At 37.2% G+C, this 17,533-nt stretch overlaps 1 protein-coding gene across 1 annotated transcript; it reads right to left on the bottom strand.

The window, feature by feature from the left end:
- Positions 1 to 2,261: 2,261 nt before the first annotated feature.
- Positions 2,262 to 16,151, bottom strand: LOC108606729. Its single transcript, XM_017997119.2, has 6 exons — positions 13,973 to 16,151; positions 11,631 to 12,794; positions 5,777 to 5,948; positions 4,265 to 4,292; positions 3,702 to 4,193; positions 2,262 to 2,781 (listed from the first exon to the last, which is right to left on the bottom strand). Exons 1-6 carry the CDS (start codon positions 16,073 to 16,075, stop codon positions 2,598 to 2,600), a joined length of 4,143 nt encoding a protein of 1,380 aa, XP_017852608.1. The 5' UTR covers positions 16,076 to 16,151; the 3' UTR covers positions 2,262 to 2,597.
- Between the last annotated feature and the right edge of the window lie 1,382 nt (positions 16,152 to 17,533).

Raw genomic sequence — 17,533 nt, 5'->3', positions numbered from 1 at the left:
CAATTTTGTATGTGCTCTTACTCATTGTTGTTGTTGTTGTTGTTGTTGCTGCTTAGCTGTCATAATTTGATTAGTGCACACACTCCTCAATTTGCCTTGGCACTTGCCGCAACGCCCACAAAAATTTGAGGTCTCTCGCATAATTTGCGGCAGACAAAATAAAAGAAATCAAATAAAATAAAATAACTAAATTAGAGAAGCTCAAGGCACAGGCCGCATATATATATTTTGGTGATTGGCCAGCAAAAGTTTAAGCAGACACTTTGTCGCCAACTGGGGTAAGCAGCACTTCCTGGCTCTGGCCCAGGCACAGGCACAGGCTCTTGGCTCTTGGCTCTGATGAAAGGCTAAGTCCAATACTCAACTGATTACATTGCCTGCTGTCGTTCAAGGCGGCGGCGGCTGTGCAAAGTTTACGTATGATTTGCTTAGAAAATTGAAATTTGTGGCCAAGCCAACGCACACACACACACACACATGTATATATTTATATATATATAGCATATGTATTTTCGTCTGGCTTTTATTTGCCTTTGCGCATTGGTCATTATTAGTCGCAAAAGAAGAGTTGCGCCCACTCTTTTGCTATTTGGATATTTTGTAGCTTTCTCTTGTATTTGTATTTGCCTAGCAATTTGCCCATTTGCATTTTAATGCTATTAAAATTGACCAACGTGACCCCAACATGACTGAGTCGGCAGCCCTTTAATCAACTTAAGCTAAAAGACAAAACAGTTCTACAGTCAATTGATTATGTACAGCGGCGTAGACGAGGGGGGGTTGATGAGTGTAGTTTTTACATCACAGACAACTATTTAATATTATATATGAGCATTTATATTTTAATCTGCAGCTTAACAAAGTCTGCAGAGGCGAGAAGCTCAAATAGAAAATTTTACTATTAATTAATTAGGCACAGCGGCGTAGTCAGGCAGCAATGGGAAGGGGTTGATGAGTGAAGTTTTTTCATCCCAGACAATATTTAAACATTTATATTTTAATTTGCATCTTAACAAAGTCTGGAGAGTCGATAAGCTCAAATAGAAAATTTTACAACGCAAAGCGGCGTAGTCAGGCAGCAATGAGAAGGGGTTGATGACTGCATCACAGAAAATATTTAATATAATATTTAAGCATTTACACTTTAATCTGCAGAGGCGATAAGCTAAGCTAATAAATTCTACAATGAATTGATTACACACAGTGGCGTAGTCAGTAGGCAATGCTAAGGGGGGTCTTACTGTTTTTACAACTTACTGTTTATTTATTATATAACTTTCAGTTTTCTGTTTTCAGCGTCTCTTTGCGCTTTTGATTGCAGCAATATTTCAAAAATACTTTAATATATATTGATAAATATTAGTAGAAGCGGTTTGTTTTTAAAATTTTTTATATATAACTTTTTAAGAATTAGCACTTACCTTTTTAATTGAAGTTTGCATAGGCGACGACTCTTGTTGCTCATTTATTTTCTTCTGGCATTTAGCTTGATAATTTTGTGTAATTCCTAATTTGATTTTTGTGCTCAATTGAGATATCAGACCTTTAATAAATATTGCATATAAATTGATATATTAATAATATTATTGATATGAAGCATAACATAAAAAGGGGCCTTGTTATTAAAATTATACACAGCCTGCACAATTTTAATCATAATTATTCTGAATTATTACTTACATTACTGAAAATTCTAAAACCTCCTTTGCTACTCCTCTTTATGTTTTTGGACTGTTGGCTATAAATTTGGGTTATCCATATTGCAAAATCTTAAAAAAATAAAATTTATATATGTAAATTAATATATTGTCTCACTAAAATTATTTAATAATAATAAAATATAATCAGTTAGTTATTACAATTTTTCCAACACAAGACATAATAATTTTCCAGCATTGTTGATCATCTCGAGAGGGGGACAGCTGAAACTCCCCCCCATGAACTACGTCCATGTTTACAATTACAATACATTGCGGCTTATGAAAAAATAACGTTTATTCGATCTTTATATGATATATACAGCAGTTTTATTTTTTGGCAATATGTTAAAAAAAAAGAGAGAAGATTTTAATAATCATTTAAAGTTTTATAAGTGCAGCTTGTGTTTTTTTTTTTAATATTTTGGGCACATACGATGCACGTCTTATTTTCTTTTTGGCATTTTATACACTGCTCGTTTCACAAAAAAAAAGACATTACTTTTTATACAATATATGTAGTGTAAACTAATTACTAAATTTTAGAGCGACGCAAAAAAAAATTGTTTAAGTTTTATATTGTTAAATTTATTATTGTTTGCTTGATCATAATATTTAAACTTAAACTAAGTTTAGCTTTAGCTTAAGTCTAATGTCTTTTTGGTAAGTATGTGTTTTTGCTTGTATGTGTGTGTGTGTGTGGGTGTTTTTGCTGAATTCGACTACAAGTTTTGGCTTAAACATAAACTTAGCAAATAAATAAGCACAAATTAAAAAAAAAAAAAAACAAAAATACAAAAAAAAACATTCAGTATTCCATAGATGACAAAGCATAATTTGTGATGTGGCGTTTTTTAAATTAAAGTGCATCTTTTGTTGTTGTTGTTATTGGAAATCTGCTTAGCAGACCAAACGCTCGTTGTCGGGACGAAAGATGCGGTCATAGTTCTCGATTAGCACCTTGGCCAGCATATTCATGCGTCCAATATCGAAGCTAATATCATTGGCAGCCAACAGACAAGGACCCCAGACAATGGCCAAGTTCGAGGCGGGCATGCGATTCGAAGCGCTCATGGCGGCCACGCTGCAAAGCAAAGCGAAAGAAAGTTTAGTAAATTTATTCAGAATTTTTTAAAGATTTCGAGACACTGGAGGGTTCTATACTTGAAATAAATAAATTATTAGAAAGCAGATGAGCTTGAAATTTTAGCTCTCTGTCTGTTGTTTCTGAATTTTGATCTTTGCTTCGTACCTTTCAGTCTTTATTTTTTTCTACAGCGTCTGACGTTGTCGGTTATGACCGACGTTTAATAAACAAAGTTACTATTCAATTGCCTAATGAAATAGTCCAAAGTAAAAGTCTTTCAAGAGTCCTTAAAAGTCTTTCGGAATTTCATCGACATCAACATTTATCTTTTGTTCTATTCTCTTAAAGGATTATAGATTATTCTTCAATATTTAATATTAAAGAGAAAGAATACTATAATCCTTTAAGAGAAGAGAATGAAAGATAAATGTACATAAATAAAATTCCGATAGATAAAAAACATTTATTACAGAGTGTAATATTGTGAGCTGAGACCGACGAATTGACTTATTTAAATGCTTGATGGAATAGCAAGTAAAAGTCTTTCGCAATCTTCCAAAGTCTTTAGGGAGCTGATCTGACTTTCGTTCTATTCTATTTTTCTTAAAACAGAAATCTCTAGAGATTAAGATCTTAAATAACTCAAGTTAAATTTAAAGAGATTAGATTGCTACGAATATTTAGTTACAGCGACTAAAAGTTTTTGTCATTTCTGTTGCCTAAGCAGAAATCTGCTTTAACTAAAAGCAACTCGAAGTTTATTTCGGTTTGATTTGAAATTCTAGAGCAACTGAGATAGTAATTTTTGAATAGTTCTATTGAAAGTCAATGCCATATGAATGAAACTAACAATAGAAGAAGCTAATATTCATTCAACGCTAATTTCGAACAACGTCTCAAATTGTCGACTAACTTACTTGGTCAAATGCTTGATGAGAAACCGCAGCGTCGAACGATTCTCGTCCGGCATGGACTCGAATGCCAAACGCATGCGTTCGATGGCATCATCGTCGGTGAGGTTGCGTCCCAGACGCTCGTAGGCGGATTGCGTAATAAGCGGGCTGGGGAGTTCGCGGAAGAATTGTTTATGCAGGCTGGTGAGTGTATGAATATCGTCGGTTTGCAGCCAACGCGGGTCATACAAATGCGTGAGCTTCTTCTTGAGCTCATCGACAAGCAGCTTATTGCCCGAGGCGCGATAAATTCCGTCCTGTTCAATGCAATCCGGACGTTCGATATACGCGCAGGCATCGACGACAAAGCGTGGCACAAACGGATGATTCGACATGTTCAACTCGACGGTGTCCAGGCGAGCACCAAACAATGGATACTTTGGCTCATCCAGATAAAGACTGTTCACCTGACTGCGACGACTGCGTGACTTCTTTTCGCTCTTCGGCGAGCGATTGCTAAAGCGAAGTAGAGAGAGCGATGTAAGTGAATTGAATGCAAATGAGTTGGAATGAGTCGTTTTACTTACATGCGAAATACATTGCTGTTGACCGCAACTGTGTGTGGGTGGGCGCATATATGAAACAAAAATATATATAAACAATAGAATGTCAATAAAGTAGTTAAAGGCATATTATTATATAAAGCCTACACACTGAGAAGCGACGCTCCATATGCTGCACTCGTTAAATTCCTGAACAAGTCGCTTGTGTACCTGAAACGCAACTGAGCAATTGCAGCTGCTGCTGCTGGGGCTACAATCAGCAGCTATGTAAGGCTATGCGGGCTTAAACAACTTAGTCGCCAACCACATGCAAATGACACATACACACACAAAGATTCCCTCAACGTGACTCAGCAGCGCGTCAATACAATCAAAAGAAGCAAAGAAATTCCCCCCCGCATAGCAAATAAAAAGTGAAACCTGCGCTGCTGCCACTTTCATTAACTAAAACAGTCAGAGTCGTCCCCATAAGCAAATTTCAATTTCATTTGCCATTCATTCTACACTTCTAGCCTCAATATCTATTTGTATTTGTATTTGCTTTTGTTTGTGTGGGTGTTTGGCTTTTAAGGCTCAGCTGACGTGCCAATAATATTTTAACTTAACTTTGTACCGCAGCAATCATCATTAATCATTTGCCCAACTTAATGAACAAGTTTTAATTTCAATCAACATTTTCATATTGAATGCAAATTTAATGCTAAACTAGAAACTCGTTTAACTCGCAACCTAATAGCGTCTATATAATTATCAGTTTGCTAACAAACAATTAAAAATGTTCATATGCATATCCAAAAGCTGTCTGAAGTCCACAATTTTAAGTAACAATAAAAATACTTAACAATCAATTTTTATACATTCAGGTCTACCTAATCTTAAATAGAAGATTTTATGAATTATACTGCATATCATATTGGTTTCTATATAAATAAAATTAATACATTTATCTAATGAAAAAGTTTAAAATCTTTCAAAACCCTTAAAAGTCTTTAAGGAAGATAAATCAGACTTTGCTTAGCTTTTTTCCTTTTCTCTTAAATGGAATTTCTAGTTTTTTTTGAGAAAATTTCTATTAAAATGCAACAAATTGAATATTTTTTAACCAAAAAAAAACCATGCAAAACTTTTCAAGCTCTTGAAACATTAGCTAATCTATTAGTTCAAATTTCATTTCATGCTCTCAATTCATCAACATTTTATTGTTAAATGACAACTTTATAGCAAACAATAATTTAAGAAAATAAAGAGCATTCAAAAATATTCTAAAGTGAAACGTTTGCTTTCGAAAATTATTCAGTTTTTAGAACTTTAGCGATTGTGAACCAATTTTTAAAGCATTATTTGAGTAATGCCTTTTTTATCTATACAAATTGACCTAATTTACTTATATAGCTACTCTAATGTATTAATTTTTCTAATTCTCACAAGCAATATTTAGCAAGTCCTGCACTTATTACATAAAAATCTAGCCAAGCTGTTCTTAAATTAAATTGCATAATATTTAAATTAATGCTGTTAATTATATTTGTGACTTACACATGCGCATGCGATTTTTGATGGACTTTTTGTCCTCCTCGCCGGGCAGGTCGACCAGATTGCCACTGGATGCGCTTTTGAAGCGCTGGAGAATCGTTGTCTGTTGGTTTTGCTGTAATTCATTGTCTTCTTGGATCTTCTGGGCGTTGAGTATATCAGCCATTGGCACAATCTGCAATCAAACAAGACAAGGCACGCAACAAGCGCATCAATATAATGAAGAAGAAGAAGAAGCAGCAGCAGCAGCAACTGCAGTTTGTATAATGGCTATAGATACAGATACAGATACAGATACAGATACACTTGTATCTATGAGATACATTATTTACGACTACGCGTCGTGCTAAGCGTGCGCGATTGGCAGTGGGTGGGGCTGGGGCTGGGGCTGGTGTGGGCGCTACGATTGAGATACAATTCAAGAAAATGTCTGTAAATTAATTGCAGCTTTTCGTGCTGATGTCGGCGCTGTGATTTCCATTTTTTTTCTCTTTGCTTGCTTTCTTTCTTATTTATTTATGTCTGCACTTCCTCTTTCAATACACAAACGACGACGCTCACCGTTAACATTCTGTTCGCTCTCTGTTTGTCAGTCATTTTTTATCTCTCTCTCTCTCTCTCTCTCTCTCTCTCTCTCTCTCTCTGTCGCTGTTGCTGTTGCTGCCCGCCCCGTACAAAAATTATTACACACACAGTCAAGGCAAACAGTGAAAATAATAATAAAGTAAAGCAAATTGTACGAAGTAGAATATAAAGCAAGCTAAAGCAACAACAAAATGATAAGAAATTCAATTCGATTTGTAGGAAAACGCAAAGCGACGCGTGCAATGCCAAACACAAACGGTTAATGGTGCCCCCAAGATAATGAAATGTGGCTAAAGTGAAACACACACACACACACACACACACACACAACTACGAACTGTAGGCTTATGTAGCTGTCGTTGTTCGCTTTTCACGATTTTCAGCATAAACAAAAATCTTGGCCGTGAATAAATAATTAAGCGTAGCGCTGGGAAGGGGCGGAGGCGCGTCGCGCCACACTCATGCGCCAAGCATTAAATACGACAGTTTGGCTCAGCCGTTGGCGAGCAGCTGACACTTGGATTACTTATATAAAATCACCCCCACACACAACACCACCCATGTTTGTTATTTGTCTTTTTTGCATTCCGAGTAAAATGCAAAAATGTAAACAATCATAAAAATTGCAGACACGCAATCAATTGCAAACAAAACTAAAAACACTTATAACTAATGCAGCGCTATGTCTATGTCTATGTGTGTGTGTGTGTGTGTGTGTGTTATCAGCAACTAATGCAAGCACTTCTTTGTAAAAACTCCTAACCTCAACCTCATTTTAAAAAAACATGCAGCAAAAATTCAAGCAGCTATCTTTAGTTAACTTAATAACTTTTTAAAAAGAATTGCTATACTTATTTTTAAAAAGATAACTTAAAATAAATAAATATATTTGTTAAAATAAACATTCTATTTACTTATATAAATGTTAAAAGTTAAATAAAATATATATTTATTTAGTTATGCAGTTATCTTAAGTAAACTTAATAAATTTGTAAAAATTTATTAAGTATTTATATTATTTTTAAAAAGAATTGCGATATTTATTATTAGAAATGTATTAAGTAACTATCAATAATAACTTTTTAAAAAGAATCAATCTATTTCTTTTGATAACTACATGACTAAATAAATAAATAGTTTATTTACTTTTATAAAAGTGCTACAAGTAAATTGAATGTTTATTTACTTCATTATTTTTTTTTTGAATTTGTTTGCGACATTTTAGTTGTTACATTTATTTATTTTTTAAAAACTATGCCTAACATAAAATAAATAAATCTATTTACTTAAGAGTTTTTTATACATTTTTTTAGCAAATATAAAATAAATACGTTTATTACTTTCATTAATATTGTGTATTTAATTTTGCAATGCTTTAATAAATATATATATTTTTTTAAATATTCTATGCATATATAATAATTTCTATAATTTTAGGCTATACGCACTTGAATTTTTGTATTTGTTTGAATTATTTAATTTATCTAACAGCAATAATTGCGTTTAAGCTAACGCGTTAGTTAACAATTGGGTAATAATAATAGCTAAGCATTCCATTATAAATAAAAATGATGAAATATTAAATTATGTGTTAATAAATAAATTACTAAACTGCTACTAAATAATTTAATTTAACTACTTAGCTAATAAATTGCATGCATTCAACTAAATGTGCTACTAAAATAAAATGGAATTATATTAAATTATATTACTTGATAAATAAATTTAAAACTAATTAAGTTACTTTGTACTTTAGCTAAAGGAATTAATAAATTAAATTTTTAAGATGCGTTTTTGAATACAATTTTTACTGCTACTAATTTTAATTACTTGTATTTAATTTAAGTGCTTCCAACTGTTATGTAGTCGCAGTTCTAACTTCGAGCAAAAACTATTTGAAACTATTTGCCGTTAGGGCGCTGTTTGGAAATGTGTGTTGTTGTCTTTCATAATCGGCTGCCGCTGCCGCTGCCGCTGCTGCTGCTCGATTGTTTATGCTTATTTTATGTGAATTTTCGTTATAAACAAAAGCGCTAAACTAACGTTGTTGTTGTTGTTATTGTTGTTGCAATAATTGTGGCTAGAATACATATGTACAACATGCGCTAGACCAAAGATTAGCAAACACACACACACACACACACACATATATATATAGATAGATATATATTTTTGATATGCGCTGCACGAAAGAAACAAAATTTTTGCGACTGTCTAAATTTGTTTTAAGCTTCTATAACTTTTTGTATGTATATTTAATTTTATATTTATATATTTTTTAATTGATTCAACCTCGAACTGTGCGTGTGTGTGTGTGTGTGTGTGTCTAGCTGTTTATTTAGCTATGTGTGTTGGCCTTTTTTTGTCGCTTGCCAATCGCCAAGATGATTCATCAGCAAGTTCCCCGCGCCAAACAAACAAAACCAAACCAAATACAAAGGCGGCGCATTTGAAATGCTTTGCCTTTTGTTTTGATTGCAGAGTCAGTTACTTACGTATCTGTATCTCATGTTATATGTTGTTTCACTTCTTTCAATGCTACAATGGCAAAATAAAAATTGCAGCAAGCCTTCGAACTCAACAATGAGTTGAGTTTAAATTTAACGACGCTCAATTGACTTTGAAGTCAATTGGACAAGAAACAAAGCTTTGCTTTTATTTCTAGTTCATATAAAAGATTCAGATACATTTGGCATAAATGTTAGCAACTTCAACTTTTTGTTGTTAAGCTGAAATTCAATGTTTCGCATTTTAATTATAGCAAGCAAGTCAGTTAAATAATAAAAATGAAACAAGCAGCTGGGAAAAAATAGCTACAAATTTAAATAAATAAAAAAAACTATTTAAAAATGTACGCAAGAATTTTGAAAATTATTAATTACATACAAAATTGTTAAAAATATAAGCACAAAAACTTAATAAATTTTTTGCAGCATTAATTCTTATTAAAAAATAAGTTGCTAACTTAATACTTAATACAAAAATTGCTTAATTTAACAAAGCATACTAACTGAAAATAAACGTTTAAAAAAAATTCAAATACTAAATTTTGTTGAGAAAAAAAATAATTTAAATAGTTATTTTCTCTGTAGAACATAAAAATCAACAATAACTGCTATTAATTAATTTTTATTATAAAAAGAAAAACAAATATTGAAATTAAATTTTATCATCATAAAATTCACTGTAGTTTTTTATTGCAACATGACAGCAAACAGTTTTTAATGTCAAATATTCAAATTAAAAATTATACGATAAATATTTATGATTCCCTTGGCAAAATAAAGTTCCAGCAAACATTATCCGCCCGCAAAAGCCACACACCACGCCCCATTATACAATATGTTAAACAATAAATTATTATTCCACGCTTAAAGTTCTTATCGAGCGAACATGTGTTGAATGTCAAGCCAGTAAATTGTGTAAGCTTTATTATTTATAATAAATTCACAGATTGCACAATAGTTGCCATCCGCTGTAATAATCGCATGGAGAGAACTAGAGCAATCAACTAGAGACAAGGTCAGCGCTAAATTTCAAGTGTTAAAACATTTTCAAAGCCATGCCCAAGCATTGCTTATAATATCCGGTCTGATATATACGCCGGACCGACCACAAGCAAATGCGATAAACACACACACGCCTATAAAAAAAATAAGTTTTTTTTTTTTAGCTATAATTATGTAAAGACAGAGAACAAAATCAACAGACGACGTTTTACACGAAAAAATATTTGACTAATGATTAACCAATTAAATGCTGATAAATGCTGCGAGTAGCCCCCAAACCAGCGTCAGCGGGCAATGAAAATTAACAAACAGCATAAAAACCCAAAAAAAAAAATTATTTATTTAAACCGGTTTAACAACAAACACACAGCAACGAGTTGTGTGTATGCAAAATATATATAAAAAATATATATATATATATTATTGTCGCTGCCCCCAGTTTCAGTTTCAGCTTAAACAGGGGTTAGAGGGGGGGGCATATGCTTGATACGTGAAATGTGAATCAACTTTTGGGGCAGAGAATTCCATAGAAATTCTCGAATGCAACAAATGCAAACGCAAATACAATAAAAACAACAAAACGAAATACGTGAGTGGCAAATAAATATAAAAGTGTAATGCAAAACAACAAACACACACACGCACACAACCAAGCAGCGAAATTTAATAAATAAATATTATGCAGCGGAAAGTAAAATAAAAAAAAATCACATATGTTATAAACAAAGCGCAATAAATTTAAGAGCAACAGTCAAACTAAAAAGTCGAAGCTTGAATACGCTACACAAAGAAATTAATTTAAAATATAGTTAATAAAATAAAAAAACATTTTAAAAATTGTGTTTAATCTGAAATTTAAGAGCTAAATAAGCTTGGGCATCAGTCTGTTAAAACAGATAAGTTAGAGTTATTAATAATAATTTTGCTAATTTCAACTAGTAAACAATATATAATATTAATGATAAATTTAATAAAATTTTGTTAACTATTTAAATAAAATTTACTAAAGACACAAACGGAGCTGCCAGACGCTTTAACTAAATAAATGCAACATAAAATAAATTTAAAAAAATTAAATAAATTCAAATTATTTGAAATCAATTTTAATTTGATTCAAAACTATTTTCGAGCTAGCAAAAATTTCAAGACATTTTTAGAAAAAGTCGCAATTTTTAGTTGCCCTAACTGTGCATTAAGAGACTTAAGACTAAAACTATTAAATATATTTTATAAATTGATTGAAATGCTCAAAAATATTTCTGTATAAAATATTTAGAGTTTGATGAATAAAAATGTTTGCAAAATTTTTAATAGCATAACGAAAGTATTTGCTATAAATTGTTAACTGACAACAAAATATATTTTTTATATTTTATTTAGCATTATATATATTTTTAAAATTTTTTATATATATTTTTTATAGAGTATACGCGCAAACGAAAAATGCAAAATATCTTAAAGGGGCAAAGACTTGCAAAGCTTTTGCTTTTGGATGGCAGCGCACACGCCCCCAAGGCAAACAGCCGTTACACACACACACACACAAACATACACATACACACACATGTGTGTATTTAGTTTAGCTTGCTGACAATTTGCAAGCGTTTAATTGATGTTGGGGTTACCAAAGCAGCAAACAATGCAGCTGCGGTTCCCATTGCAAAAAGAAATCGCTGACTCTCTCACTCGCTCACACTCGCACTCTCTCTCTCTCTCTCACACGCTTTGCACTGTGTTCGCTGTCGCTTTGTTGTGGCACTTACCATGTCTTCCTCGTCCTCACAGCAGTTGACATGCTGTAGCTGCTGCCGCCAGGCCAAGACCGAATCGGGTATGAGCAAACGTGCGCTGGAGCGTACGCGCAGCTTGCGGCCGGCGCGTGCAGCGACGCCGCGTTTGCTTGTGGCAGCGGCTGCCAGCAGCGCGCGCTCCCATTCCGCACGCAGTGGCAGTGGAATTTGCTCCGTGGCATCCTCTGCATCCGCCTCACAGCTGCAGCCGCTGTCATCGTTGCCGTTACCGTTGACGGGTGTGGGCGTGGCGGGCGTGTAGCTCAAGAGTGGCAGCGGCGGCAGCGGCGGCGGCGGCGCTGCGCGTCGTACGCGTGTGGCAAACAGCTGATGGCGCGCATATTCATAGAAGATTGCTCTATACTTAAGCGAATCGCCGGGACTGTACAGAATGCAAATGTTACGCAGCAGCGGATGCGTCAGTTGTGCTGGCGACGCTGGCGTCGCTGCAGCTGCCGCTGCCACATTGCTGCTGTCGGCGCTGCTAATCGAGCCCAATGTCGCTGTGCTGTTGGTCACTGTGCTGCCCAAGCTGAGCGTCTCCTGCTCCGCCTGCTGTTGCTGCTGCTCATGCGCCTTGGCAAACATAAATTCATCGTCTGTCTCCCAAGCGCCTTGATCCATCGATGCTGTTGGCGACGGCAGCGGCGTCGTTGCTGGCGTTACCAGCGACGTTTGCTTAGTCAGCAGCTTATGACGTGCGCCGGCAGCAAATGCCGCTGCCGCCTGTAGAGCAGCCATATCAGCTTCAGCTTCAGCTTCAACTGCTGTGGCGGCCTCAACTGTTGCCACAACATTCTCGTTTTTGTTTTTGTTATTGTTGCTGTCTGCGTCATCGGCTTTGGCAGTTTCGGCAGCTGTGATGATCTCAAACTCTTCATCATCATCATCATCATCATCATCGTCTTCAGCATCGATGGCATGTTGACTTGTCTCGGGCTCTAAAGTTTTGTATTGCCAGATGGTTTGATAAATTGACTCCTCTTCCTGCTGCTGCAGCTCAGTTGACTCGCTGCTGCTGCTGCTGTCATTATTGTTGTTGTTGTTGCTTATCTCGTTTCGTGGTTTACTCAGCGCCGTGGCGGGATTACGCACCGGCACCTGAGGCGCCGGTCGACGCACTTTAATCACATAATTCTATAAAAAAGAAAACAAAGAGAGACGCTCATATCTCAGTCCACATTCCAGAGACGCAGATTCATCAAAACTTGGGCTCACTTGATACACACACGCAAACGCATCGATCAACTCGCTACTCGTTACTCGTTACATTTTTAATTAAGGCAAACAAACTGCCTGAAACTGTATTAGCATTATAGCTGATATTTTTATAACTTTTTATCAACATTTTATTCAATTTTTATTTAAATTTACTCGTTATTAGCTATTTTGCATTTTCAATTTATTTTATATTTTTTTTATGCACGCTAACGAGCCATTCGTTGCCATAATTAAATTTATTTTGCATCAAATATAATTTTAAATCTTTCTAACTTTGAACTAAACGCTTAATTTTGTTATTGTAGCTACTCGTTACTCGTTACATTTGTAATTTAAGCAAACAAACTGCCTGCAACTAGTTTCGGTTGCTGTATATTTTTTTGTATAGGCGCTTTTAATTAATGTTTTATTTAAAACTACTCGTTATTAGCTGTTTTGCATTTTTAATTTAATTTATATATTTTTTATGCATATTAATTAACCATTTGTTGCCATAATTTACTTTAGTTCGCATCAAATTAAATGTTATGGCTTTCTAACTTCTAACTAAACGCGCTTTTCCGCTTAATTTCGCTACTTGTTAGTCGCACTCGTTGTTGGCAATCAGAATTAAATGCAGCTGCATTAGCTTTTTTTTTTTTTTTTTTTTTTGTTTTTTTTTTTTGTATTTTTTTTTTTTTAATGCGCATTGTATTGCATGTGACACTTGAGCTTAATGCATATTAAACGTTATTAACTTTGGCAGGCATTTATTTATTTACGCGCAATTAAATATGATTTTAATTTGATTTGCAAACACTTTCACTCAATAGCGGCAACGACAAAAAATATATAAAATTAATAATAAATAAATACGACGCTGACGACGACACTCAAAATAATAGTTAAAAAAAAATAAATACTTTTGTATTTGTTTTGATTTAAACGCACCCACACTCGGTTTCACTCTCTCGCTCTCTCACGTACACACACTTGAATTGAATACGTGTGTGTATGTGTTTATTTTTCAATTATTTTTACTTGTGTGTGTGCACAGTGAGCCCAAATTATGAGTTGATTTGTTGGTAATTTGTTTGCCTCTAGTGACTATTGACCTGTTGTTGTTGTTGTTGTTGCTGGCTGACATTGCTGCTCAGCTCGTTGTTGTTGTTGTTTTTGTTGCTATTATTTTCATTGTCATCGCAGCTGGAGCGCTGCTCAGCAGCGTCGCCGCTTTGCTTGGGTGCCGCCATCAATGAACTACTACTGCGGCTGCTGTCGACGACTGCGCTGCTGCTGCTTACCGATCGCGTCTTTGTCTCACACTCGATCGCTCTTTGGTCGTCGTCGTCGTCGCGCTCTATTGTCTTGTTGTTATCGTTATCGCTACCGGGACGCGAAGCGAGCGCAACGTCGTCACTCGCTGGCGTCGCTCGCACAACTGCCAGCGCCAGCTCCAACGATGGCGTCGGCCCCAATTGACGCCGCTGACGTCGCTGCCGACGACGGGCCAAAGCTGACTCACGCTCACACTCGCCATAGCTATTGTTGTTGTTATTGCTGTAAATGTGTTTCTCACAAAGCCGGCGATAGTTGCGCTGCAGCCAGCGCTCCAATTGAAATTCAACGCCGCTGCGCAGTCGCTGTCGCTGCTGATGCAAAACTGCGCTTACGAATTTCTCATAGGGGCCAAAGAAACAAATAACGCTGCGATGTAAACTGGCAGCCAAAGCAGCGCTGCGCCACAGCTGTGTAAACGACAAGCCCAAAGTTGACAGCGGCGCAGCGACAACCAAAGACGTTGACTGCGCTAGCGGTGGCGGCGGCGGCGCTGTGACCGTCAAACCGCTGAGAAATTCGCTAACAAATGCTGCATCGTGGCGTTCATTGATGCCGCAGCGACGTCGCAGTCGCTCAGCTTCGGCTGCGTCTTCTAACTGCATTTGCTGTTGCTGCTGCTGCGCTGGCTGCTGCTCTGGCTGCTGCTCTGGCTGCTGCTCTTGTCGCTGCTCGCGTTTGGCCAGCAGCTTGCGCTTAAATTCATTCACCAAATGCTCTTGCATAGTTGCACGTGCTTCTGCCGCTGCCGCTGCCAACTTTGATTCACTGCTGCGTCGCAGCATAACAAGCTCCGGTTGCTGCTGCTCCGGCTCTTGCTTTCGCTGCTCGTATGCGGGCGGCACGCTTTTGGGCTGCTGACAGGCTACAACATCCTCATAGCTGTGCAGCTCGCGTCGCAGCGCGCTCATCCACTGGCAAATGCTCTCATTTAAATAGAGCGCCGGCGTCGGCTCAAGCTCAGGCGCAGCTGCAGCGACGTCAGTGCGCAGCAAGCGCATTTTTGATACACGCGCTTTTTTCGACTGCGGCGTTGGCGTCTGCTCAGTTGTGCTGCTGCACTCTTCGCTCTTTTCGCTGCGCAGCCGTCCATAAATATGCTGATCACTTTGACTGCTCTGCAGCTGACGCTTCAGTTCGCATATGCGCTGCATATCAAAAGTCTCCTGGGTGCGAAACACTTCATCCACATTATGTATAATCTCCAGTGAGCCGCCAGTGCCTTTAGCTGCGCCTCTGCCGGCGCCGCCGCCCCCGCTGCTGCTATCTTTTTGAAACAGGCGTCGCTGCAGCGAGCCACTGGAACGATTGAGCTGCTTTAATGAGCCGAACAAATGTCGCAGCGTTGCAGCGCTGGATTTGGAGTAGCTGAGCAGCGTGCGCGATTTGCTGCTGGCTTTGCACGCTGGCTGCGTTAGCGTTGACGTTGGCGTCGATGTTGCTGTTGGCGTTGCTGCGGGCACATCAAGTGCTAAAGGCGTTGTGGGCGTGGCAGTAGCAGTTGTGCAGTCGCAGTCCTCGTTGTCACTATAAATGCCGCGACAGCGCTCACAAATATTTTCATAAATATTGCCATCGCTGCTGCGCTGCTCTTGCTGCTGCTGCTGCTGCTGCTCTTGTTGTTGTTGCAATGCTGCTGCTACGCTGCCGCTAACAATGCATTGGCAAAAGTGACAGTAGCGACCTTGAGCGGCAAAGACGCCATAGCCGCAGCCGCGGCAGAGATTCTCATAGATGGCTTCGCGGCGAAAGTATTTGCGCAGCTGCTGCTGCGTCGCCGACGCTGGCAGATTTTCATAAATATTTTGCTGCTGCTGCTCCGATTGTTGTTGTCGACTGCGTTTATTCTGTTTACTGTTGATTTCCACTTGTTGCGGCATTGCGCTATCACACGCGTTTTATCGCACTGTTTGTTATGCTTATACTGCTGCGCATTCATTTAGCAGCAGCATCAACATCGAAAGAAGAAAAAAAGAATAGACAGAAAAACAAAAGCAAGGCAAAGCCTACATATATAACAAAAACAATTTTCATATACAATATTTTTTTTATCTGTTATGCGCTTTTAATTGATGCGAGTCAACTGTCAAATGATTGCGCGCTCTCTATTCATGGCCATTCTCTTGACACTACAAACTGTAAACGCGCTCTCGCTCACGCTCGCTGTCACTCTCTTGCTCTGCCATGCGCGCAAGCGCTCATTATCTTTGTAATTCACATACACGCCCCTGCCTAACTAAAGGCGCTGCACTCTGCTCTTCTCATTGTTGTTGTTGTTGTTGTAGCTGTTGCGCTCTTTGGGCTTAACCCGTAAGCAAAGCAACTTTGTATTTAAAGCAAACTTCTTATCAATGTGTTTACACGCAAGTTACAATAAAGATAATGACAAATGCTGGTTAAGTTAATAATGGAAAGTATTTTATTTAAAACTATGTCAGGCCACAGCCCAACACAATGGGCAAACTAATTATCGCTCACATGAATAATACAATTGCTGCTGAGCCAAGGGTTAACTATAACTGTTGCTATTACTTGTGTGCTTAACTTCCAAAGTCTTGCTGCTGCTGCTGTTATTATTTTTGTTTTTGCTTCAACGATGACTCATGCAACGGCGAGCAGCAAAGCATATCGAGATGTCGCCCGCTTACAGGGGCGTGGCCACACAAACACACACACAGAAATTAAAGACCCTTTCTTCCAAAAGGCTGTGTAATTGAGCAGTGCTCTGGCAGAAACTGGTTATAGTTAGATTTCAGTTTACACTAATGCAAAGATTATTTGAATTCTTGCGCCTACACAAGTTCACAGCTGTTGGGCTCTTCAGCTAGTCTGCACCACTGTGCACTCGATTTACCGCTACCTGTTGCGCTCTCACTCTCTAAAGTGAAGTGTGTGGTATCAATGCGGCGTTTAACCCCAGCGCATGCTTAGAATAAAAAATTTAATGTGCTATGCACTATTTATGCATTTTAATTTAGTTATTAAATTGTTTTGTAACTGCTGCCTTAGCAACTTTGTCAACCACAATCGAATTGTTAACCTGGCTTGTAGCGTTGGCATGTGCATACTTTTAGGCAGCCGTGGGTTAAGCTTGACTTGAGTCTAACGGCATGTTGCAAAGCGACTGCAAATTATGCGCTTATCTAACAGCTTGACCTCATTTCTTTTGATGTTTGCATGTTTTTATATTTACTTTAAGTAAAGCTTACAAATTGAATAATTGAATTGCCTATGACAATGAATCATAATAATGTAAATCGGGGCGTCTAAGTCTTGCTTGATTGCTATATAATACACAAATCTATTATAGCAACCACAACTACAACGACAACAACAAC

This window comes from Drosophila busckii, chromosome X (assembly GCF_011750605.1).
Source record: "Drosophila busckii strain San Diego stock center, stock number 13000-0081.31 chromosome X, ASM1175060v1, whole genome shotgun sequence".
NCBI lineage: Eukaryota > Metazoa > Arthropoda > Insecta > Diptera > Drosophilidae > Drosophila > Drosophila busckii.
This window is presented reverse-complemented; position numbering and strand designations above follow the sequence as displayed.

Bases quoted from the DNA above. Each gene is read 5' to 3' on its own strand.
- LOC108606729 (XM_017997119.2), bottom strand. From the start codon at position 16,075: ATGCCGCAACAAGTGGAAATCAACAGTAAACAGAATAAACGCAGTCGA. The intron at 5,949-11,630 runs GTAAGTGCCACA...GTTTGATTGCAG, and splicing joins GTGAGGACGAGGAAGACATG to ATTGTGCCAATGGCTGATAT. The intron at 2,782-3,701 runs GTAAGTTAGTCG...TTTGCTTTGCAG, and splicing joins CTCATCAAGCATTTGACCAA to CGTGGCCGCCATGAGCGCTT.